Below are 23,361 nucleotides of genomic sequence, written 5' to 3'. Positions count from 1 at the left end.
AGCTTCAAAGCTTCTCTCGTGTCCTGGCCTCGTCCAATAGCATGCTGAGCCGTGACCACTTGCTCTGTAGGACTCTCCAGTAGCTTTGCCTCGTAGCGGCTCGACATCTGAAGATGACACCTCCTTACCAGACATCTCATTTCAATATCACAAGCATTAATGTGGAGCTTATACTGATCTTATAAATGCACTGTCAGAAAATATCCCCAAAACACCAGACTTGTCCCAACACATTCACTCACTAACACAGACACCCCTCCCCCCCCCTCACTAACACAGACACCCCCCCCTCACTAACACAGACACCCCCCCTCACTAACACAGACACCCCCCCCCCCTCACTAACACAGACACCCCCCCCCCCTCACTAACACAGACACCCCCCCCCCCTCACTAACACAGACACCCCCCTCCCCCTCACTAACACAGACACCCCCCCCCCTCACTAACACAGACACCCCCCCCTCACTAACACAGACACCCCCCCCCTCACTAACACAGACACCCCCCCCCCTCACTAACACAGACACCCCCCCCCCTCACTAACACAGACACCCCCCCCCTCACTAACACAGACACCCCCCCCCTCACTAACACAGACACCCCCCCCTCACTAACACAGACACCCCCCCCTCACTAACACAGACACCCCCCCCCCCTCACTAACACAGACACCCCCCCCCCTCACTAACACAGACACCCCCCCCCCCCCTCACTAACACAGACACCCCCCCCCCCCTCACTAACACAGACACCCCCCCCCCTCACTAACACAGACACCCCCCCTCACTAACACAGACACCCCCCCCCCTCACTAACACAGACACCCCCCCCCCCCCTCACTAACACAGACACCCCCCCCCCCTCACTAACACAGACACCCCCCCCCCCCTCACTAACACAGACACCCCCCCCCCCCCTCACTAACACAGACACCCCCCCCCCCTCACTAACACAGACACCCCCCCTCACTAACACAGACACCCCCCCTCACTAACACAGACACCCCCCCCCTCACTAACACAGACACCCCCCCCCCCCCTCACTAACACAGACACCCCCCCCCCCCTCACTAACACAGACACCCCCCCCCCCTCACTAACACAGACACCCCCCCTCACTAACACAGACCCCCCCCCCTCACTAACACAGACCCCCCCCCTTTACACTCCTGCAAGAGACAAACCCAAAGGATGTGACTCACTTCTCTCTATTAAAAGTCGGCAGAAAGTCTGGAGAGTGGAAAGCAAAACAATAACACTCGTCCAAAGCCTGCATGCAAACACGCTCCCTCTCCCTCGACCACGCTACTCATCTGGTCCCAGGTCAGCACCCGGGCTGGAACAACATCTCTCTCACCCGCCCCCAAGGTGAAGGTTTGAGGCTAAACGAGAAATGTTTCTAGTCCAGAGGCCGACCTTTGATGGCTTCAGTTAACGAAACGGAAAGGAGCCGTCTGCCACCAGAACTGAAGCAATGGTTGCAACGCCTGTTAAAAAGTATATTAAAGAGGTGTGTGTGTGTGTGTGTGTGTGTGTGTGTGTGTGTGTGTGTGTGTGTGTGTGTGTGTTGCAGGGACGGTCGTCTGAGGTCAGGTGATGAACTGCTGATGATCAACGGTCAGTCTCTGGTTGGCCTGTCCCACCAAGAGGCCGTGGTCATCCTGAGGGCCACAGAGGGCCTGGTGCAGCTGGTGGTGGCCAGCAGGGTGAGGCTCCCCACACACACACACACACACACACACACACACACACACACACACACACACGCTCACCCTGTTTAAATGTAACAAAAGAGGAATTGTGAATAATCCTTCTGTACTCAGTCTCCCTGGTCCTGGACTGCTCCCTGCTCTAATGCCCTGGCTAGACTACAGCCGCTTAGCTTGTTTGAGGAAGTGTCGCTCTGACAACCCTGACTCAGTGCTGTGTTTCCTCCGTTGTTGCTGCGGTGTTTCTGGAGCATTCTGTGGACTGAGACTCCAGTCTGGTCAGGAAGGGTCTGAAAAATTAAACAGGAGAGTTTTTAGAGGGCTTGTAGAGAGATGCGTCGTCTTCCAGAAAGAAACACAGTTACTCTCTGTCACACTCATACAGTCATGCTTAATGCCCCATCATCTTTCCTTCCCCTCACTCACTCACTCACTCACTCACTCACTCACTCACTCTACTGTACCATCCTCAAGGCTGGTGGTACAGTGTAACCAGTGTCTCTCTGCATCTCTCAAACACACACCTGCCCCCCCTCTCCCTCCAGGAGGAGTCGGAGGTGGACTTCCACAGGTATCCGTCCACCAGCCTGCCAGACCTGGTCAGCACCTGCGCCGCCGCCTGCCCTCCAGGGCTAGCCTCCTCCAGGGACATCGCTAAGGAGCCCTTCCCCAAGGAGGGCCAGGGGGGTGAGGGCCTGGAGGCCACCAGGGAGGACTCTCTTCCCAGCCATGACTCTGTACGTCCCAGACTACCTGTCTCTTTCTCTCCCTCTCTGTCTGTCTGTCTGTGTCCCCCTCCCTCTCTCCCTCCCTCCCGCTCGTGCTCTCTCTCTCTCTCTCTCTCTCTGTCACTCAGTCTGTGTGTCTCTCTCTCTCTCCTGTTAATGGCACACTTGCACACACACGCACACACACGCACACACACGCACACACAGATCCCCTCACATTCACTTGGCTGATGCAGCCTTGCTTTAAGAGCGGATGTGAAATTATTCATCCGCTTGCTACCCACCAATGAGCTTCCCTCCAAAATGTCGTTCTTCATTAGTGTGAACAGTCGATCAGGCAGGGTCTCTTGACTGTTCTCTTAGCAGTGGTGGCCATGTGCATGTCATAGATTACACATTCAGTCCAGGAAGTCCCTCTGGCTATTGGGTTTCAATAGTGTGTGTATTAAGAGTCTGAAGGAACTGGGAAGGATGTGATGTGATGGGTTGGGAAGGGGAGGGGGTCTGTTAGCGCTGTGTAAGTGGGTCACTCGCCCCACAACAAGCTCTCTTCTCTCTCTCTTTTTCTCTTGCTTGCTCAGTCTCTGTTTCTCTCTTTCCCTCTCTCCCCCTTTCTGTCCCCTCTCTGCCTCTCCCCCCATCTCTCCCTCCTGAGTCACAACAAAGTGCTGCCAAGTTAGGAGAGATGACATGAGCAGTTCCCCCGGCCTCCCCCGGCCTCCTCTAGCCTCCCCCAGCCCCTCGAGCCTCTGTCTCCTCAGTAGAGCATGCAGCCTCACCCCTGACCTGCTGTCCTCTCACTCTGCATGGTTACATCGATCATGACCGTGTGACCATGTCTTGAGATGGTTCTTGGTGTGTCACAGCCTCTCCAGGCTTGGTCTCCATGGCAGCCTGACAGCCAGGGGACAGACCACCAGCACATGACGCATCCCTCATTAACCACCAGCTCAACAACATTGTTCCATATTCAAATGCAGAGTTTAGACTTCCCCCACGATTATGTAAACTCATTAGAGGGTACGCTCTGCTGGCTGCTGTTGCAAGGAGACAGAGGGTGTTTCTGTTATTTAACTGCTCACTTCCTGCTGGTTGGAAGAGCTCCCTTCAGTGTATGTGAGGGCTTGGTGATGTGGGTTTCACCACGGGATCACTGGTCACTTCACTCCTGTAATCTGACATGTCAATCTCACTTGGAAGTATTTCCTCAGTTCTGTGTGTCTCCATGAGGAGCACAGTACGACGTATGAGCATGAGAGTGCTGAGCTTCTGTAAGGGTGGATGCAAACCACTTCTTTAAGATAGGGTGTGTGTGTATATTTATACGGAAATACATTGAGTCAGACAGTACGATATGGTAATATGTCCTGATTTACAGCCCTAGTTTAGGATCTGAAAGCTGTCATGTGGGCTGATGCAGTAACAGATGCTGGTGATGTGGAGCAGAGACCATGTCTAAGAGTCTAGGACCGTGTCAACACAAGACGCTTTGAAAGGACTAAAAGGTTTAGGAGGAATTTTCAGAATCGATTTATGGCGAGCCTGTGAACTGAAAGATCTGATGGACCCAAACTCCGAAGATAAGCTTCATGCTGTGTTTGTGTTTTCAGCGCTCAGGGGTTGCCATGGTGCCCTGAGCAAAGTTTGGACAGGGAGGGGACATTTACCTTAGGGCCTGCAAGGTTTTTTTCCCCAACATTCTTTCTGTCTCTCTCTTTCCCTAGCATCAAACCCTCTATTTCTCTCTCTGTCTGTGTCTCGCTCTGTCTGTGTCGCTCTGTCTGTGTCGCTCTGTCTGTGTCGCTCTGTCTGTGTCTCTCTGTCTGTGTCTCTCTGTCTGTGTCGCTCTGTCTGTGTCTCGCTCTGTCTGTGTCGCTCTGTCTGTGTCTCGCTCTGTCTGTGTCTCTCTGTCTGTGTCTCTCTGTCTGTGTCTCGCTCTGTCTGTGTCTCTCTGTCTGTGTCGCTCTGTCTGTGTCCCTCTGTCTGTGTCTCTCTGTCTGTGTCTCGCTCTGTCTGTGTCTCTCTGTCTGTGTCTCGCTCTGTCTGTGTCTCTCTGTCTGTGTCTCTCTGTCTGTGTCTCTCTGTCTGTGTCTCTCTGTCTGTGTCTCTCTGTCTGTGTCTCTCTGTCTGTGTCTCTCTGTCTGTGTCTCGCTCTGTCTGTGTCTCGCTCTGTCTGTGTCTCTCTGTCTGTGTCTCTCTGTCTGTGTCTCTCTGTCTGTGTCTCGCTCTGTCTGTGTCTCGCTCTGTCTGTGTCTCTCTGTCTGTGTCTCTCTGTCTGTGTCTCTCTGTCTGTGTCTCTCTGTCTGTGTCTCTCTGTCTGTGTCTCTCTGTCTGTGTCTCTCTGTCTGTGTCTCTCTGTCTGTGTCTCTCTGTCTGTGTCTCGCTCTGTCTGTGTCTCGCTCTGTCTGTGTCTCTCTGTCTGTGTCTCGCTCTGTCTGTGTCTCTCTGTCTGTGTCTCTCTGTCTGTGTCTCTCTGTCTGTGTCTCTCTGTCTGTGTCTCTCTGTCTGTGTCTCTGTCTGTGTCTCTCTGTCTGTGTCTCTGTCTGTGTCTCTCTGTCTGTGTCTCTGTCTGTGTCTCTCTGTCTTACTCTCTGCCCCCCTCCCCCATGTGGGGTCAGGACATGGGTCAGTCGTGGAGGAATGTTACATTCAACGAGCCATTACCAAGTGTCTGACCTGTGAGAGGTAAACACAGCACATGGTACCCACACACACCAGACATGCTGTGTTCCAGTGAAACCGCCACTCAGTCCTCACGGTCCACCAGGGACAGGTCCACCAGGGACAGGTCCACCAGGGACAGGTCCACCAGGGACAGGTCCACCAGGGACAGGTCCACCAGGGACAGGTCCACCAGGGACAGGTCCACCAGGGACAGGTCCACCAGGGACAGGTCCACCAGGGACAGGTCCACCAGGGACAGGTCTAGGGGATGTCCATATTAATACGATGTCAGCACACACTAATCAGTGTTCCTCTTCTACAGTTGACGGAGCAGGAGAAGCTGGAGGATAAAGGCCAGGGGGAAGAGAGAGGACTGGGTGAGGATAAAGGCCGGGGGGAAGGGTCTAAAGGCTGCTGCAGAAGTCCAACACCCATGAAATTTCGCAGCCGGTCACAAGGTGAGAAACCTCGGCCATACACACATATGTTGTGTGTGTGTGTGTGTGTGTGTGTATGTATAGACACACACACACACTCCTCAGACAGAGGTAGACAGCTCCCTGATGTTGTTGTGAAGCGTTCCCTTCATCATTCACGCTTGGCTGTTTAATCGCTCCTCTTGAAAGCAAACACCTCAAATCCCTCCCCTGTGTGTCCTTTGGCTAAATAAAAACAAAGTCATTTATTATTTAAGTAACATATGTTATAATGTATCTCCTCCTCTCTTCTCTCCTTTCACTGTATTTAAGAAAAAATATTTTTGAAAAAAGTTGAGGTTGGGAAAATATAATTTCTAAGTTAAGTAGTTTTTAAAAAAAATTGGGGGGGAAAAAGAAAATCGAAAAAAAAGGTTAAGTTACAATTACTAAAAAAAGACCACCAGATAACTGTATCATGGAGGCCACAAAGACCTGGGTTAGAATGTCTTTAAACCTTTGCTGCATCTCTCTTTCTCTCTCTCTCTTTCTTTCTCTCTCTCTCCCTCGTTTTCTCTCTCTCTGTCTCTCTCTCTGTCTCTCGTTCTCTCTCTCTGTCGTTCTCTCTCTCTCTCTCTCTCTCTCTCTCTCTCTCTCTCTCTCTCTGCCTTTCCTGTCACACTTCACTTACAAACTGTCTATTAAAGCAGAAATGAACAAACAAACAAAAAAGAGAAAATAACGCGTCAGCTGAATGAAAACATTATCATTAATTATTGAACCAAACTCATGTTCTTATTTATTTTGAATGATAGGATCTTTTCCACTTTGAGTTCCCTCAGTACAGTGTCCCAGGGTGTTCTCTGGGATTGGAACTGTGCCCTATGTTCTAGATGCGAGCGTTCCGTGTTCTAGATGCGAGTCTTCCGTGTTCTAGACATGAGCGTTCTCTCTCTGTGGACCTCAGCTGGCTGATGCTGCGTGCCGTCTCTCCCCAGGCGGAAGCAGTCGTCTGGAGTCTGTGGGCGAGGACGATGAGCTGATGGTGGAGAGGGCTGAGGCGGGTGGAGAGATGGCCGACAAGCCGACGCGTAGCGGCCGCAAACACTCCCTCCCTCAGCAGCTGGACTCGGCCGGAGTCCGCCAGGTCGGTATCGAACTCTGCCGGTGTTACGTGACGGGTGGTTGGGGGAGAAGGCTGGTTTGTTAGCTGTGAGGGTTTTTCGACGTGTCTTTTGGCGTGTGGGTCAGAAAGAGGGGTGGTGACGAGGACAGAAGGTTTTGGGAGTGGTTGGGGTAACCGCTGCAGGACTGCAGCTTAGTGGGTAAGGGTGTTTTCTGGCAGCAGAAACACTCGTGGTTCTGAGTCTGTCTGTCCCTCTGTCAGCACAGGGAGATAAATTTATCTACTCAGATAAATAATGCAAGAAACCTCCCAGCTGGCTGAAAATGGTATTTCCCTTGAAAGCATGATGGAAATATACCTACAATCACCTGTGCCAGATACAAGTACAGTACGAGTACTGCATGTTTTCAATGTTGCTGGGCTACATTGTTAGCAACATTGATGCTAACGCTCATGCAAAACAGTAACAACTCTTGCATTGCCTCTTGGTATGAAATGCTCTATATCAGCGGTTCACAACCCGCGGGCCGCGGCCGACTAGTGGTGTGGCAGGGTACTCCAAGTTGGCCGCTGTTTGCCTCCTGGTGTTGTTAAACGTGTGATAAGCGCAACAGATGTGTTGGTCGGCCACAAAAATATTTGAGCTATGCAAGTGGGCCGCAAAGTGGAAAAGGTCGGGAATGTCTGTTCTATATGAATAAAGTTTTATTTGGTTTTGATGTGATAGACTTCAGATTAGTGATTGTTGAAGAGATCTCGTTTCTTGACAACCGGAGGTTGTTGAAGTCAGCGTTGTCTGTTTTCAGGAGTATCAGATTGTGAAGAAGTCGGCTCGTTCGCTCAGCACAGTTCAAGTGGAATCACCATGGCGACTGGCCCAACCTTCCATTATCTCCAATATCGTCCTGATGAAAGGACAGGGCAAGGTGAGCAGTGGAAACACACACACACACACAGACAGACTGTAATGCTGCTGCTATGACGATGTGAACCTGACGCTGTGTTGCCGTGGTTCCAGGGCCTGGGCTTCAGCATCGTGGGAGGGCAGGACTCTGCTCGGGGCCGGATGGGGATCTTTGTCAAGACCATCTTCCCAAACGGAGCTGCTGTGGCCGACGGCCGACTGAAAGAAGGTGAGAGGGAGGGTGCTAACGGTCCAGCCTCCGGGAGAGGGGGGGGAGGGTGGAGAGAGAGCGGAGGAAGGGAGAGGGGGTGGAGGGCGGAGGGAGGGAGAGGGGGTGAAGGGTGGAGAGAGGGCGGAGGAAGGGAGAGGGGGTAGAGGGTGGAGAGAGAGCGGAGGGCGGAGGGAGGGAGAGGGGGTGGAGGGTGGAGAGAGGGCGGGTGGAGGGAGGGTGGGTGGAGGGAGGGAGGGCAACTTGGTGTGTCATAATCTGCTTTCTTTAACTGTTCTCCTCCCTCACCTTTCTCATCTCTCTCTGCTCTCTCTCTCCCCCTCCTGTTCCTCCACCAGGAGATGAGATCCTGGAGGTGAATGGAGAGTCTCTGCTGGGCCTTACCCACCAGCAGGCCATCCAGACCTTCAAGGTAAGCACGCCTCCTCAGAGACCTTCACCTCTCTGCGCTGCTCCTGGTCTTGTTGATCATAAATTACAAAGAAGAATCGGAGTCAAACAGTCATGCTTTGTCCAACTCTATAGTTTAGCATTGATAAGTTGAGGTGTTTTCTACGTTGAATTGTGAGGGTTCAGCCTGTCCCCCCCCCCCCCCCCCCCCCCTTGCAGCAGCTGAAGAAAGGCGTGGTCACCCTGACGGTGAGGACTCGTCTCCGCAGCCCCAGCCTGACGCCCTGCCCCACCCCCACCCTGCTGAGCCGTGCCGGCTCCCCCAACTCCAGCGGGGGCACGCCCGTCCCCCCCGCCCCCGAAGAGGCCGACCGCAGGGCCCCCACCGGGCCCCCTGGCCCGGGCCCCAAGGACCGCATCATCATGGAGGTCACGCTCAACAAAGGTGCTTGCTCTCTTTGGGTTCGTTTGACATGCAGGGGGGCACTGTGGCAGCTCACCACAGCTGCCTGGGTTTGAATCCAACCTGGGTTCCTTTGTTGTCTCTCTGTTGATTTCATTTTCAAGCACAGCCTGCTATCCGAATGTCTAATATGTCTCTCCTTTGTGTGTGTGTGTGCAGAGCTGGGGGTGGGGCTGGGTATCGGTGCGTGCTGTCTGACCCTGGAGAACTCTGCTCCTGGCATCTACATCCACAGCTTGGCCCCTGGCTCTGTGGCCAAGATGGACGGCAGACTCAGGTAGGAAGAGCCTCCACGCCAGCCTCCACACCAACCTCTGTCAACCTCGACCCTGGAACAGTACACTAGTTGGTTCCTTGCCTGTAACAAAGTTCTCATCAGTTCTCAAATGATGCTCTCCCTCCTCTGTGCTGTAGCTTCTCCTGTGACGGTCTGTCTGGCCTCACACACAGACACACACACAAACACACACAGGCACGCTCATACGCCTCTCTCGTGGCTGTCTGCTGCAGCCCATTAGCTGTAATTGAGGAAGGGAGAGGCAGGAACCGTGAGCCCTGGAGAACACAGGGGCCAACGTGGGGAATGTTGGAATCCCCTGCAGATCAGCACATAGCTCAGCCTGGTGGGTGGTTGTGGATACATCTTCTGCCAAGTTTTCCTTTTGGAAAAGTGCGACGTCAAGCTGCTCTGGTTGGGGTTCTGTGATGCAGGGTTAGCTATTCTCCCGCTGAAGGAACGTTCTGATAGCGTGTTTGTTTTGGTTTCAAACATGTCAAGTCATGTCATTGCATCTTCCGTGTAATGCGGGTGTTGTCAAGTATGCAGCAGAACATTTCATAAACAAGTTCCTGAAGATATGATTTTATATGTGTGTGTGTGATAAGCTTGTGTGTGTACGTGTGTGTGTGTCTGTAGCCGTGGAGACCAGGTCCTGGAGGTGGACTCTGAGAGCTTGCGTCACGCTGCGCTGAGCGAGGCCCACGCCATCCTGAGTGAGTGTGGACCAGGACCGGTCAGTCTCATCATCAGCAGACACCCCAACCCCAAGGTACCACACACACACACACACACACACTAACCCCCATGTAACACACACTGTACAATCCTTACAAAATCTTCTCTCCCAAATGCACTAAATACATTTACACCAAGGAAGGAAGAGAGTTATGAAGAAAGAGTGGAGAGGAGAGATAGATTGGAGGAAGAGAGACTACGTACCTTCCTTCTTCTCAGATGACTAGATGCGTCTTTGATGGCCCCATTCTGGTCATCTTCTAATGAAGGAATTCCACACGTTTCCTCCACGTGTCACTACCGTAATGTTCTTGCCTTCTGAAGGTCCCCAGCATTTCCCAGACAGGAAGTGTAATATTAGCTTTACTTTCCCTGCAGGGCCACTCAGGTTTTGTTTTTTTAACCTTTTAAGCTCGATAGAAAATGACTCTCAACAACCTAACACCCCATTCATCTCTCTGAGTGTCTGGGAAGTGTCAGAGGCATGTCAGTAAATCTTCCAGACTGGTAAATGATAACACGTATGCAGAGTTGGGTTACTTCTGTAGACTGTCTGATATTGCAGCAGACCCTGCGTTATGAAGGTACGGTTCTCATGTCATGACCTGCTCAGGAAGTCACACCAGACACGGCAACACAGGAAGGTCGAAGGTCATCTTAATTGTGTAACAGGCTTGAATTTCGTTGTGACTTGATTTGACGCTGGCTCTTTAATGAAGCTAGTTCCTCATCCAAGACAGTTACCAGCATGAACAATCCAGCCAGACAGAGGTGAGGGTGGAGGGGGGGAGAGGAGAGAGGGGGCGTGGTATCATCTGCTGCCTGATTGGCTGTGTGTGTCAGCTGACCAAAGGAAGCGGGAAGGATTTGAATTGGAGAGGAAGTGGAGGATCTGCTGAGGGAGAACCCCAAAGAAAGGGAGAGAGAGGGGAGAGAGGGGAGAGAGAGTGAAGGAGAGTGAGTAGAGAGAGTGAGGGAGAGTGAGGGGAGAGGAGAGAGAGAGGGAATTGCTTCCAGCCACAGCAGTAAAGAGGCTTCATGTTTTTCGGCTTGCTATCAACGCAATCAAACGCTGGGAACAGCCAGCTTTGAACAGCACATTTGGAAGAAGATAACACACTATCTCTGCATCAGCCCTGGCAGCACTCTGTCATTACGGCACATGCTGCTAGCTCTGCTCAGTGTAATGTGATGTCTAAAGATGCATGACATGGTGATTATGTTCCTTTATTGGTAACTTCTGCCAACAGTAGATGGATGAGCAGGGTGTATAAATGACCAACAGGAGGGAGGGAGGGAGGGAGGGAGGGAGGGAGGGAGGGAGGGAGGGAGGGAGGGAGGGAGGGAGGGAGGGAGGGAGGGAGGGAGGGAGGGAGGGAGGGAGGGAGGGAGGGAGGGAGGGAGGGAGGGAGGGAGGGAGGGAGGGAGGGAGGGAGGGAGGGAGGGAGGGGGACACCAGGTTCATACATCAAGGAAATGATTTCCAGAAGTGCATAGCTTACAGTATTTATCAAATGCTTTTATTCAAAAAAACATGCATGAAATGCACAGCTCAAATAGTATTACCGTGTTCAGTGCCAAGAAACAGTAAATAAAAGGTTTCTTAAAATCATTCTTATTCTTGGTCAGTGTCAATAGTAAGCACCTCAAGTCCATCGCCCCCTAGTGGTGACAGCTGTCCAAAGCCTGGCCCAGTTGGAAGGTGCAGTTTCAGGAGCTGTGAAGGATATGGCTGAACTTTCCTGCATGTTGTGTCTTGTTTGTAGATGTCGGAGCAGGAGATGGATGACGTGATCGTGCGCTCCATTCACAGTGTCAGCAAGGAGGGCCCAGCCTCTCAGTCTCTGGGTCAGTCCTGCTCGTACACCAGTAATAACTCATCATGTTTTAAGACCGTTTATTTCCTAGTAAACGTTCTCAGGCTCCCACATTTGCTGTGACCTCTGCCCCCTCCTGCCGTCTCCCCCCAGGTCCCCCCTCCAAGAGCCCGTCCCCCACGGTGAAGGCCAGGCAGGGAGAGGGCTCTCCTGGCCTCAGCTGGACCATGAAGAGGTTCCTGGAGCCGGCCAGCAGGGTAAACACAACACTGTCACATCAAGAACTACATATCACCACTCAACATCAACACGGAACTGCACACTCCACTACCACGGCACTACATATCACCACTCAACTCACATGCCCACATTTAATACTGTGCCAAATTGTGTCCCTGTGTTTTTTAATACTGCTTCTCCTGATGCAGCAGGGGTCCCTGAGTTCGGAGGCGGAGCTGTCTCAGTACTTCTCACAGGAAGCCCCCAGCACTTCCTGTCAGGCGGAAACCATGGCGATGGGCTCCAGCGAGGAGGAGGGTCTTCACCAGCGGGCCTGCTGCAGAAGCGTCTCATTGGAGGAGCCCTCTGCCCAGCAACACGGTACTGGATATCCAGACTGTATATTCATTCATATTTCTCCAACGCTTTTATCGAATGCTACGAACAGCTACGGGTTATTTAGTTATACCACTAACCTATGCCATATTATCTTTGGTGTTGACAAGAGTAACACCATGTACAGCAGTTTAAATGTGAATGTCTGTAACCGGAAACTCAGAGGAATGAGGATGGTTAATGACATCATCATGATAAATGAAGAGAAACTCCACGTATCTCACACACCGTGTGTCTGTCCTGCACAGTGTTCAAAGATGTGTCCAGCCTGGTAGCAGACGGGGGCCCGGCGCCCCCCCCAGGGGAGGCCCAGCCCCCCCGCCAGCTCAGCAGGTCCTCCCTCCACAGCCCCCTCCTCCGCCAGCGCCGCGTCATCTGCTACGACGACGAGCCCAGCGACGACGACGACAACGCCGGCGCCTCGGCAACCGCGTTCCGCAGGGCCGCCGTACCAGGTGACGCCCGTCGCTCCCGCTTCCCGGAGAACGACTCCGGGGTCGTCATCGCCACATCGTCCGTGGAGGTAGACGAGGACAGCCAGGACGACAGGCGCGGGGGGGCGAGGGACAGCTCCCTGGAGTCGGACGAGGGCTTGCCCCCGGGTGCTGACTCCCCCTTCATGCCGATTCGCCACTTCGACCAGGAGGCGTGCGGCGGGGGCGTGTCCAGCAATCTGGGCGTAAAGGAGCCACAACGCCCCCGGGAGGCGGGGGGCCAGCTGGAGTCAAAGCGCTCGCCCAAACTGGAGCACAAGGCCGTGACCCGGGTGAAGAGCATGATGAGCATCGAGGCGCCCAACTCGCCTCAGCAGAGAGGGAAACCTGAGGAGCTGTCCCAGGTCTCTCCACAGCCCCAGGGCCCCCAGCCCAGGGGCTCCCTCCCCAGGGCCCAGCAGGGCAGGAAGGGAGAGGCCGGGGGGGAGCCTGGGAACTGGAGCACCGACACGGTGGTACTGAGGAGGAGCGAGGATGAGTCGTTTGGTCTGGACCTGGAGATCAAGGCTTCTCCTGTCCAGGTGCTGGTGACGGGACTGAGGCCAGGAGGGGCTGCCCAGAGGGTAGGGCTTTATCTAGTCACACTTGTTACCAGAGGGTAGGGCTTTATCTAGTCACACTTGCTTATTACAAATGGCTCATCTAGTGAGTTAATTTAAGTAATTAGCATGACCACAGTTTTATAATACTGGGAAGTTTGCGTTTGACAATGTGATTTCTGCCTGTTCACTGTTCCTCCAGGAGTCCCAGGGTAAGATGGCCGTGGGAGACGAGATCGTGGCGATCGGGGAGCATCTCCTGTGCTCCTCCAGTCATCAGGAGATCTGTGAGCTCATGAACAACCTTCCTGTCACGCTCATCCTGGAAGTCAGGAGACCAGTTTCAGGTGAGTCACCGACGCCCCTCGTCTGAATCTGGGTCAGACTTAGATGTTGCTTGTTAGTTGAGAATTCCCTGCTCCAGTCAGCTGCCTATGAGATGACTAGGTGTTAATGCAGAGGTTTGTTTTGTGGGTGTCAGTGATCCATACATCATTCATTCACACACTTAACGTATTTGTCAACACTATCTTGACGTCGTTGTATGAATGACCTTTAACCTGACCAAACTAACAACCAATACTCCAGATGATTCCACATGCTGTCTAGGTCATGTCCAGCAGTTTCTCAAGATAAAACAAAATATTCCAGTGACATGAGTTCCAGTAGTCTGCTGTCCTCCCTCACCTCACTTCCTCACACACGATGCTGGGCATTCATTAAAGAGACCAGTCTGTCTCTCCCCCAACGCTGCCTTAAGACGTAGGACTACCCTCCCCTTGGCAGTACCCTTCACCTCCCAGGGCCTCGCAGCCAGCTGGCTTTGTATCCATGGTGACTATTGATTCATTTAACTACAGTAGCTAACCGTAGTCTCTGTAGAAACACTTGTCCCCTCCTCGTGCGTTAGCTTGCTGAGCCGTAGCTTCTGTAGCTGTAGATGGCTTGCTAGTAGATCTGCATAGTGCTTCTGTTTATAGAGATTCTTAAGTGGGGGGGGGGGTGTATGTATGATTGTTGTGAGTTTCAGAATGTGTTTTTACCCCATAAAGACAAAAACATTGGTCATATCGGAACATAAAATGATGTTGTACTCCTGCTTTGGTGGTGACCTGGTGCGATCGATCCACGGTTGAGTCGAGACAGAAAGTTCCGACCCTGCTGGAAGTCTGGTACAGATGAAAAAAACTAGGAAGTCTCCAACCTACCCAACACACTGCTAATTAAGTTGATTTATGTAATAAGACTGATTGAGTTTTACAATCAACTGGCTTAGTCAGTAACCTGTAGAGAAGCACTAACAGCGACCACCCTGAGCATTCATCTGAATGAAAGTAACTGAGCCTGGTTTATCATCTGTCTCTAATGGTTCTGTTCATGACTGTATAACAATACTTACAAAACACCATCGATTTCTATATTTGGGCCTTTCACTGCACTCGGCCTCATTCTGAGAAGCTGGTTAAAGCTCTCAAACGGGAAATATCTGAAGATGCTGACCTTTTCCAGCATGATACACAGGCTGGTGTCTGGGAACACGAGGCAGGGCAGAATTCAGAGGCAGCAGAGGCAGCCGAGGGGGACTTGGAGTTTGTAAGTTTTCATTGAAGGCAGAAGCGGAGGATTGTTTGGTTGGATCCAAGAGTGAGGGTTACTAGACAGAACAAAAGCACCAGGGGAAGCTATGACGCTGGAATGTTGATTTCTTCACCAGATTTTCAACTTGATATTAGTGGTGGATTTGGTTACGGGATCGCACTCCTTTACTCACTGGTTCACTTGCGCTGTTGCCATGACGCAACCAGGCTCCCTGTGAGGCTTCTGAAGAGAGCAGGAAAGCTGCTGTTAGTAACGAATCCACATTGTCATCAAATGTGAAGGATTATTTAATCACATGATTTTGATCAATTATGGTGTCCTCTCCTTTGTGACATGTATGAAAGATGTTTTGGGGGACAAGCCCTAAAAACACTCTGGGGGCGCTCTGGTAGCTAACCAGATAAGTGTGTGGACCATATAGGCTGAGGCCTTCCTGCAGCGGGTTAGAATCCACCCTGGGCCCTGCATGTCACCCCGCCCCGCCCTCTCTCTTTCTCTCTCTTTCTCTCTCTTTCTCTCTCTTTCTTTCTCTCTCTCTCTCTCTCTCTCTCTCTCTCTCTCTCTCTCTCTCTCTCTCTCTCTCTCTCTCTGCCTCTGCCTCTGCCTCTGCCTCTGCCTCTCCCTCTCTGCGTCTCTCTCTCGTTTCACTTCATTTACACACTGTCCAACAAAGCATGAAAAAATGCCCCAAAATACATATGAATAGTTTGAAATCCTCTCTGTCCCTAGCTGTAGATCGATTATCCAGTCTGATGATGTCGTCAGGCGGGTGTGAGGGGCCCTCCAGAGCTCCAGAGGGGCCCAGCGCTCTGGGAAGCAGCGACTCACCTGAGACCAAACTCACACCTGCAGCCCAAACCGACCACAGCAGCGAGATCCCCGTCACCAACATAGACGATGTCATTAGCGAGCTCATCTCCTCCCCTGATAAAAGCACGTCTGCCAAACTCCCAACCGACACTACGGCCTCAGACAGCATCAGCCTGCCAGGACACGACCACACCACCACTCAGGCTCCGACGCGTCCCAATCTGCTGAATTTCTCTATTTTAGACACAGAAAACAAACCTCCCCTCCTGCCAGTGGGCAAAACATTCTTAAACAATTACTCCAGAAACTTCCATCCCCTCACAGGAGAGGGGGCGGGCTTCTCTAACGGCGTGGGCCCCGAGGGGCTGGGCGTTGGGACCCAGCACATGTACGACATGGCCCAGGACAGCGACTCTGAAAGCGACTCCACCACCACGGACAACACGGCAAGGCCGGGCCTCCAGCCCCAGGAGACTGACTCTGACGAGGAGGAAGTGGAGCTCTGTTACAGTGAAGATCAGCATCCCAGCCCCCCGGGAGGGCCGACAGACGAGGCATTGTCTCCCCAGCCTCCCCTCACCTCCGGCAGCCTCGACACGAAGGACCCCGGCCTCTTTGATGTGGTACGAGACTTTGCCGCTGTCTCCATCCAGAACAAAGGCCACACCCCTCTCCTCTCTGCGGCTCCGCGTGACAGTCAGCCCTCAGGTGCCTCGCTGCCCGCTGAGCCGGAAGCTTCCTCCTTCCCTGAGAGGAGGGAGGAGTCCTCCTCTGAGGGGAGGGAGGAGTCTTCTAAGGATGAGAACAGGGTGCCGGCTGCTGGGCTTACACAGTGCCGGGTTAATGGTGCCAAGGCCCCCAGCGACAGCGTTGTGGCACCTGCTGCATCCGCTCAGGTACGGCTGAGTGTCTGTAGCCCGTCCCCCACGCCGGGCCCCTCCCCCACGCCGGGCCCCTCCCCCACGCCGGGCCCCTCCCCCACGCCGGGAGCCCTCAGCATCACGTCTCTGAGGCAGGACAGGAGAGGGAGGCTGAACTGTAACGCTTCACTGAACTCTGCTCCAGGGAGATCACACAACGCACCGTCATCCCTCTTCTCGGCTGAGCCCAAGTCTTCCAACTGCAGCGAGGGGAAATCAGGCGTCAGATCGCCCGCTCCGCTAACGCAGAGAGACAAGGAGAGAGAGAAAGTCGTAGTGTCTCATGAAACTAGAACAGTGCAGAACCCCCCTGCGAGTCCTTCTCTCAGGGCAGCAGCTAACCCTCTCAGTGGCGGCGCAGCGCCCCCCTCTGGCTCCAGGCTCAAACTACAGGACAAAACACCAAGATCGAGCACCACGCCCAAACTGAAGGGCCTCACTATCAAGAGTAAATCCAACCATCAGGAGCAGCTTTCTCCAAAACCAGTGAGAGCTGAAAGTCCGATTCTTAGAAGGCCCACCGCTTCCCCAGTCCAGTCCCCCAAACTACAACCCAAGAAGGTTGCTTTGACCAGTGGGGTTAAGACGGGTAAACAGCTCGATAAGAACAACAGCCTGGCATCACCGAAACGCTGCCCTGATAAGACCAAGACCAACGCCACATCCTTAAAAACAACTCAGTCAACCAAGACAAAAGACGATCCTGGTCCCAGTACAGAGCATCAGGAGACCCAGGTGGTCTACCTGCAGAAGGAGAGAGTGGAGACCTCAACCACCCAGAGGACTTTCATCGAGGTACGACTCTCATCTTCGTTGACTCCTGTTTTGCCGCGGAAGGAAACCGTGAATTCAAAGGACTCAAAAGCTCTGGGTGTTACACTGCACAACGATGTAAACGCCAGCACTAATCCCTGTTCATCCCCTAATGCTCCCAGTTCCACACCTCAACCAGAAAACACAAACGGCACCACAAGCTATGCACAGGCGACATCCGTAGAACCAGTCCCTGAGACCAATCTTTCCACAAACAACGGGCCGTTGAAAAACTCAAGCACAACAGAGACCGCTACGAGCGTCAAATCGAACCGATCCAAACTCTGTTCTAAGACGATGGAGCGTCGTAGTTTCTCCTCAGAAACCGGCGCGCCAGCGGACCACAACCCCTTTTCTGTCCGGCAACGGATCAAATCCTTTGAGAACCTGGCCAGCTTTGATAAGCCGGTGGTCAGGTGCTTCGAGGTCCAGTCGTACGGCTCGCCGTCCAAGCCCCCGCTCAGCCGAAGGCTGTCGGGTTACATCCCTGGCTCGGTCATCTCCGTCGACTCTCGCTCTCTACGCCGGAGCTTCAGCTCCTGCATGGACAACTTCAACCCGGCCGCTCCCGCGTCGCCTCCGCCCGCGTCGCCTCCGCCCGCGTCGCCTCCGCCCGCGTCGCCTCCGCCCGCGTCGCCTCCGCCCGCGTCACCTCCATCGAGCCTGGTGCTCATAACCCTCGAGCTGCCAGCCCAGAGCTGCCAGCCCAGAGCCCCCCCGCCCGGTGACAACGCTCTCGAGATGCCAAAAGCGTTCCCTGAGGCGTCCCCGCCTCCACCCCAGACGCCTCCGGTGTTGAGAAGCAGGCAGGCCAGGGGCCACGCCGGGGGCCATGCGGGGGGCCACGCCGGCCTCTCCCGCTCCAGGCTGAGAGAACTGAGGGCTCTCAGCATGCCTGAGCTGGATAAGCTTTGTACGGAGGACTTTGCCAGCGATCCAGAGACAGTCACGTTTAAAACCCATCTGGAGATTCACCCCACCAGGAGCTCCGAGCTGGCCTCCACAGAGAGCAGCCTGCAGTCTGCAGCTCCCCTGGGCAGGTCGACCCGGGGAGAGGCGGAGGCAGACGGGCGCTCCCTCCAGGGGAAAACCAACGGACCACAAACAGACCAACATAGCTGGTCCATCAGGTGAGGAATGGGAAACGACATCAACATATTTAACATTTTTGTTTGTCTTAATGGCCAAAACAAAATTAAATAAAATACATTCAATTTGTCTTCTGTTTTCAATGTAATCGCCTCATGCATAAGATATACAGAAATTCTACCACACAAAAATAATCCTGCCTATGTAATACTAAATAATAATTTTAAAATAATAAATGATAATACTGTGTCGATTCATAAGTCAGTCATAAACTTGACATGGGTGTTCCTCTCTTGCAGTTTGAAGGAGCTGGCTAGCTCCCCTGTGAACCAGAGCAGGCTGCAAGCTGTCCTGGCCACTCTGACGACCAAATCAGATGTGCTGGTCTTGCTCCAAGAAGCCAAGGCTCTCTCTGAGGTAACCACCCTCTGGTGTCATTACATCTGCAAGTCCTAGAACAGGCCACGGTGAAAGAATATCAGTGACTGAATGCGTGATATTGTGCAGACTTCTACTTTTGTCATGTGTTTAAAGCTCATATTAAAAGCTTATCTATATTCTTACATGTAAGTTGGCATTATTGTAATTGTTTGTGGTTGATGATAATTCTGGGATGTGTTAATAATTACATGTGGTATTCCCTCACTGTGCTCTGCTTTGAGAACATTATTGAACCTGAACATCCATGTCAGTAAAGCAAAGTGGATTGAATTAAAGACACTTTTGTCCTTGACCCTCACTGTGTCAAAACGATGCATCTGTTCTCTGTCTCCAGGTGAAAGATGATACTCACTTTGTGGTGTTCACCAAGGAGGAGGGCTCAGGGCTGGGCTTCAGCATTGCCGGAGGGATGGACCTGGAGCAGAAGGCCGTCACGGTGAGCGTTCTACAGCACCACGTTCCAATCCTGTCGGACCCCTGGCCCTCAGCTCTCTGCTACAGTAGCTACACAACATTTCTAGAATTACTCACATAGGTGTCCTAACCTCCAGGCATTTCTCTCGCAGTGTGACGATACACAAACTCTTCAGCTCACCAGATGAGTGCATGTTCCTAGACTGGCTTTACCTCAACTCCCCAAAATATATCTTTCAAAAAAACGTTCACTGAAACTCCTCTGTCCTTTATGACATGTGGTGCAGGTCCATCGTGTGTTCCTCACGGGGGTCGCTGGAACGGAAGGTACCATTCAGCGGGGGGATTACGTCCTGTCCATAAACGGCTCCAGTCTGGAGGGGACGACCCACGGAGAGGCCCTGTCCTACCTGCACCAGGCCCGGCTGAAGACGCAGGCCCTGGTGGTGACCCGCAGAAGCAAGGAATGGGAAGCTCACCTGTCTCCTAGACGACACCTGTCCAGCCACCCAGGACACACCTGCCCCAAGAACAACGCCCTGGACACCACAGGAGGTAAGTGAAGCCATAAGCAGAGTTAGGTTCATGTGTGTCAGTATTTCAAGTTTAGCACTTTGTAAGTGCAGCAGGAGAATCAGTGTAGAGTCTCACAGAGGCGCAGGGTTCATCATAGATGGGTGCGACACGTCGATCCAGCAGCTTATATGAGTTTCATTCTTAAATGATCTTTCTCTCCTGACCCTTGTGCCTCCAGGGGTGGAGGTGGGCCCAGACGGAGCCGTGAGGGTGGAGCTGCAGAAGACCTCGGCTGGGCTGGGCTTCAGCCTGGAGGGGGGGAAAGCATCCGCCCTGGGGGACCGGCCGCTCCACGTCAAACGCATCTTCAACGGTGAGAGGGATACTCAGACTGTGTTATACAAACAGCACAGACTGTGTTATACAAACAGCACAGACTGTGTTATACAAACAGCACAGACTGTGTTATACAAACAGCACAGACTGTGTTATACAAACAGCACAGACTGTGTTATACAAACAGCACAGACTGTACACAATTGCTGTTGTGTTGCACCACATCTGTCTGTGAAACACAACGATACACACAACTGAGTGTATATCAAAAAATAACTCGTGCATTCACACACACACACACACACACAAACACACACACAGCAATAGGACTGCAGTACTGTCTTATGACCTCTAGAGGGCAGCATTTACCGGAGTGATGTTTGAAGCTGCTTGAGGTCAGGGAGTTCATCTCCTACCCCGCCCCCTGGATCATCAGCACATAATGGAATACTGTACCCTCCCCAAGAAAACAATTAATTTCCATACTAAGTTGAAAATGTGTAATCAGGTTTGATACTAGATTTTCCCCAAAGATTTTCTTTATAAAATGGTTCATTACCAACAAACAAAAAAAGATTGAATACAGCAGAACCCTGAAAGTTTTGCTTTTTTATGAATATCCAGTGTTGACTATCTACTCAATATATCAATCAATATATTATTATTTGGAGCTCTTATTCAACCCTGTCCTCCTGTGCTGTAGGCGGCGCTGCAGAGCTGTCGAGGGTGATCGACGTGGGGGACGAAGTCCTGGCCATCAACGGCCGGTCTCTACAGGGGCTCATGCACTACGACGCCTGGAACGTCATCAAGGCCGCCAGCGAAGGCCCCGTCCAGCTCGTCATCCGCAAACCCAGTGACTGTGCTCCCAGCAGCTCAGTGTGACTCTGTTCCTGGTGGACTGGTGGCACATGTGCTCCTGGTGGACTGGTGGCACATGTGCTCCTGGTGGACTGGTGGCACATGTGCTCCACAACAAGCTCAAACAAGCACGCCTCTTTCAGTTGAGTGTTGACGAGACTGATCTAAAGGCTTTGTTTGTTCACTTTTATACTTTTTTATGGACTCTTGGACGGCTTAGCGTGGGGTTTGTGTGTTGACAGGTGCTGTGTGAAATGCAATGCAGAACGTTTGTGGTCTGTGTTGGTTGAGTTTTGTTACTGCTGTGTGTATCCATTTATCTAGACCTCAGAAAAAAACGACAATCAGGCTTTTGCATCTTTCACCGTGAACTTGACAAGACTGTTGGTGTGATTGCATAAGAACTGGAAACAGAATCTGAACCCCCGAGTAGAGAAGTGTGCTAACAAAGACTTCAGAAAGAAGGCTTCACACGTATAAGGAGCTATCACTCGGAAATCCGTACTCTTGAAATGTGATCTTTGTTTACCCTCACTTGCCTTTTAAAGCTTTCATTCCCTTTCTCTGACCATCCATATCTGTCACGGGTCGATACTACCACCTTGGTGGAGAGGTTCACCTTTTAGAGGGCCTTTCATTTCTCCTTAAAAATGCTGTATTTTTTTTAACTGTAGGAACACTACAGTACTTTTGTAGTTGCACTCGAACTTGTTTGTTTTCCTACAACTTGTATTCGGATTCTCCCTGTTGTTCACAACCCAAGTGGACCGACCAACAATTCATCATTTTAAATTCAGTCACGCTACTTGATAAATCATGTGTGTTTACTGTCAAAGTTTGAACTGATAAGTTACTCATGAGTTCAAACAGGATGTTGTGGATGTATGTGAGCTTGGTAACAGTCATGGATGCGTGGCTTTTAACAGCACATGACCAAATCAGTTTCAGTTTCTTTTATTCTTGTGCGTCACAAGACCTCACAAACTGTCATTGCTCTTTGTGTAAGTCATAACTGAGGAAGTTAGAACACACCTATGTCTCGTGATATCAGTTTCATTTCCTCCCCCCCACCTCCCCCCAACCGTTTGGTACCAACTCAAGGGGACCTGGTTTCGTAGACACAGAACAGGACTATATCATTAATGTTGGGCATTTTCCTGGAAAAATGTACATTTGTTGCTGTTATTCTGTTTAAAATCCAGAGAAATAATGACAACTTCATATTCTTATCAGGAACTGTCAGCAGGTTATATAGTAGCGTCTTGTTGAAATAACCCCCAATATAATTTTATTTATTATACTTTTATGTTTGGTAACAGGGGAAGGAATCATACATATCAACATAACTTGTTGATTTAAGCACAAGCATGGACTTGTATGGCTGTTAAAACCACAACGCACCCAGCTCTTACAGAAAGCTTGAAGCACAATTCTTTTTCAGATGCGAACTGTAAATACTCTTGTGTCTTGGTTTTATGAACCTTTCGTTGTATTATTGTACCATAGTTTTTGGCTAAGATGTGTATTTTAAATAGCATGGCAGGATTTACGGTGTCTCCTTTTGTCATTTTCATTGACTGTCATTTTGAAAGGTTATGGGTGACTGGTTATATCGTGTATTCAAGCTGTATCACAAATTATATTCATCTTAAAACCGGACATGGTCTCCAATATTGACCTACAATCAAAGATGATGTGGCACAGTAAAATAAAAAACAATATCTAAATATTATAAGTTTAAAGGAAATTAAAGGCTGTTTTGGGGCTTCTGGTTATCAGCCTATGTTATGGCAAAGTCTTGTTTCCTTGCTTGTATATAAATAATCTGGGGTATATTTTCTCATTTTGTGTTATCACACTAAAACATAAGATGTTGTCTTATACCATCTATCCTCACTCAAACATTTAAGACTGTTAAATAGTGTATATTTATATTGTAGTGTATATTTTGTCTTACAGGGTTTGCAATACCTGTATTTCTAGGATTGGATAATTCAAGTGTTAAAAAGAGATGGGTTATTTTGGGGAAAATTCACCAATGGCATTTCTGTTGACATTTGTTTTGAAAGATTTTTTTTTTTTATCTGTCAATAATGTGCAAAACGTTCGGTATTATTAAAGCATGTAAATTGTCTGCTTTACAGGGTGACATGATTTACATTTATAATAAATTGATTTAATTGTATCTGTTTAAGACCATTTTGATTTAATGCTGACCCACGATATGCATCAGCCATGTCATGTATGATCTAGTCATGTCGCTCTGCCTTCCCCGCAGTTCTAAAGGTCAACAGGAGGTCAAGTTCATGTTTAACTCAATCTAGTGTACATTGAAATGCCACCTAAGTAGTTTAAGTTATGAGTCATGGAAAATCAGTTTGAAGACGACCTACAGTATTACCACTCACCCAGGTGTACTTTCCCTTTGCCTACAGCAGTGTACACACGATA

At 51.1% G+C, this 23,361-nt stretch overlaps 1 protein-coding gene across 1 annotated transcript in view; it reads left to right on the top strand.

The window, feature by feature from the left end:
* The window catches only part of pdzd2 (PDZ domain containing 2), a 40,659-nt gene extending 17,564 nt beyond the window's left edge, over positions 1-23,095 (top strand). The window contains exons 5-25 of the mRNA XM_084694950.1: positions 1,576-1,708; positions 2,257-2,448; positions 5,426-5,561; positions 6,518-6,666; positions 7,452-7,571; positions 7,664-7,778; positions 8,117-8,190; positions 8,388-8,613; positions 8,791-8,908; positions 9,548-9,680; positions 11,413-11,494; positions 11,617-11,720; positions 11,892-12,063; positions 12,327-13,135; positions 13,314-13,458; positions 15,440-18,383; positions 18,642-18,759; positions 19,118-19,219; positions 19,485-19,752; positions 19,952-20,086; positions 20,753-23,095. Of these exons, the coding sequence (XP_084551076.1) occupies positions 1,576-1,708; positions 2,257-2,448; positions 5,426-5,561; positions 6,518-6,666; positions 7,452-7,571; positions 7,664-7,778; positions 8,117-8,190; positions 8,388-8,613; positions 8,791-8,908; positions 9,548-9,680; positions 11,413-11,494; positions 11,617-11,720; positions 11,892-12,063; positions 12,327-13,135; positions 13,314-13,458; positions 15,440-18,383; positions 18,642-18,759; positions 19,118-19,219; positions 19,485-19,752; positions 19,952-20,086; positions 20,753-20,934 (6,457 nt within the window). The 3' untranslated portion in view covers positions 20,935-23,095. The remainder of the gene's footprint in view (positions 1-1,575; positions 1,709-2,256; positions 2,449-5,425; positions 5,562-6,517; positions 6,667-7,451; positions 7,572-7,663; positions 7,779-8,116; positions 8,191-8,387; positions 8,614-8,790; positions 8,909-9,547; positions 9,681-11,412; positions 11,495-11,616; positions 11,721-11,891; positions 12,064-12,326; positions 13,136-13,313; positions 13,459-15,439; positions 18,384-18,641; positions 18,760-19,117; positions 19,220-19,484; positions 19,753-19,951; positions 20,087-20,752) is intronic.
* Positions 23,096-23,361: the final 266 nt, after the last annotated feature.

Source organism: Hypomesus nipponensis, chromosome 28, assembly GCF_054491055.1.
Source record: "Hypomesus nipponensis isolate SF chromosome 28, ASM5449105v1, whole genome shotgun sequence".
Lineage (NCBI taxonomy): Eukaryota > Metazoa > Chordata > Actinopteri > Osmeriformes > Osmeridae > Hypomesus > Hypomesus nipponensis.
Note: the sequence above shows the minus strand (reverse complement) of the source record. Positions and strands in the feature narration are given on the sequence as shown.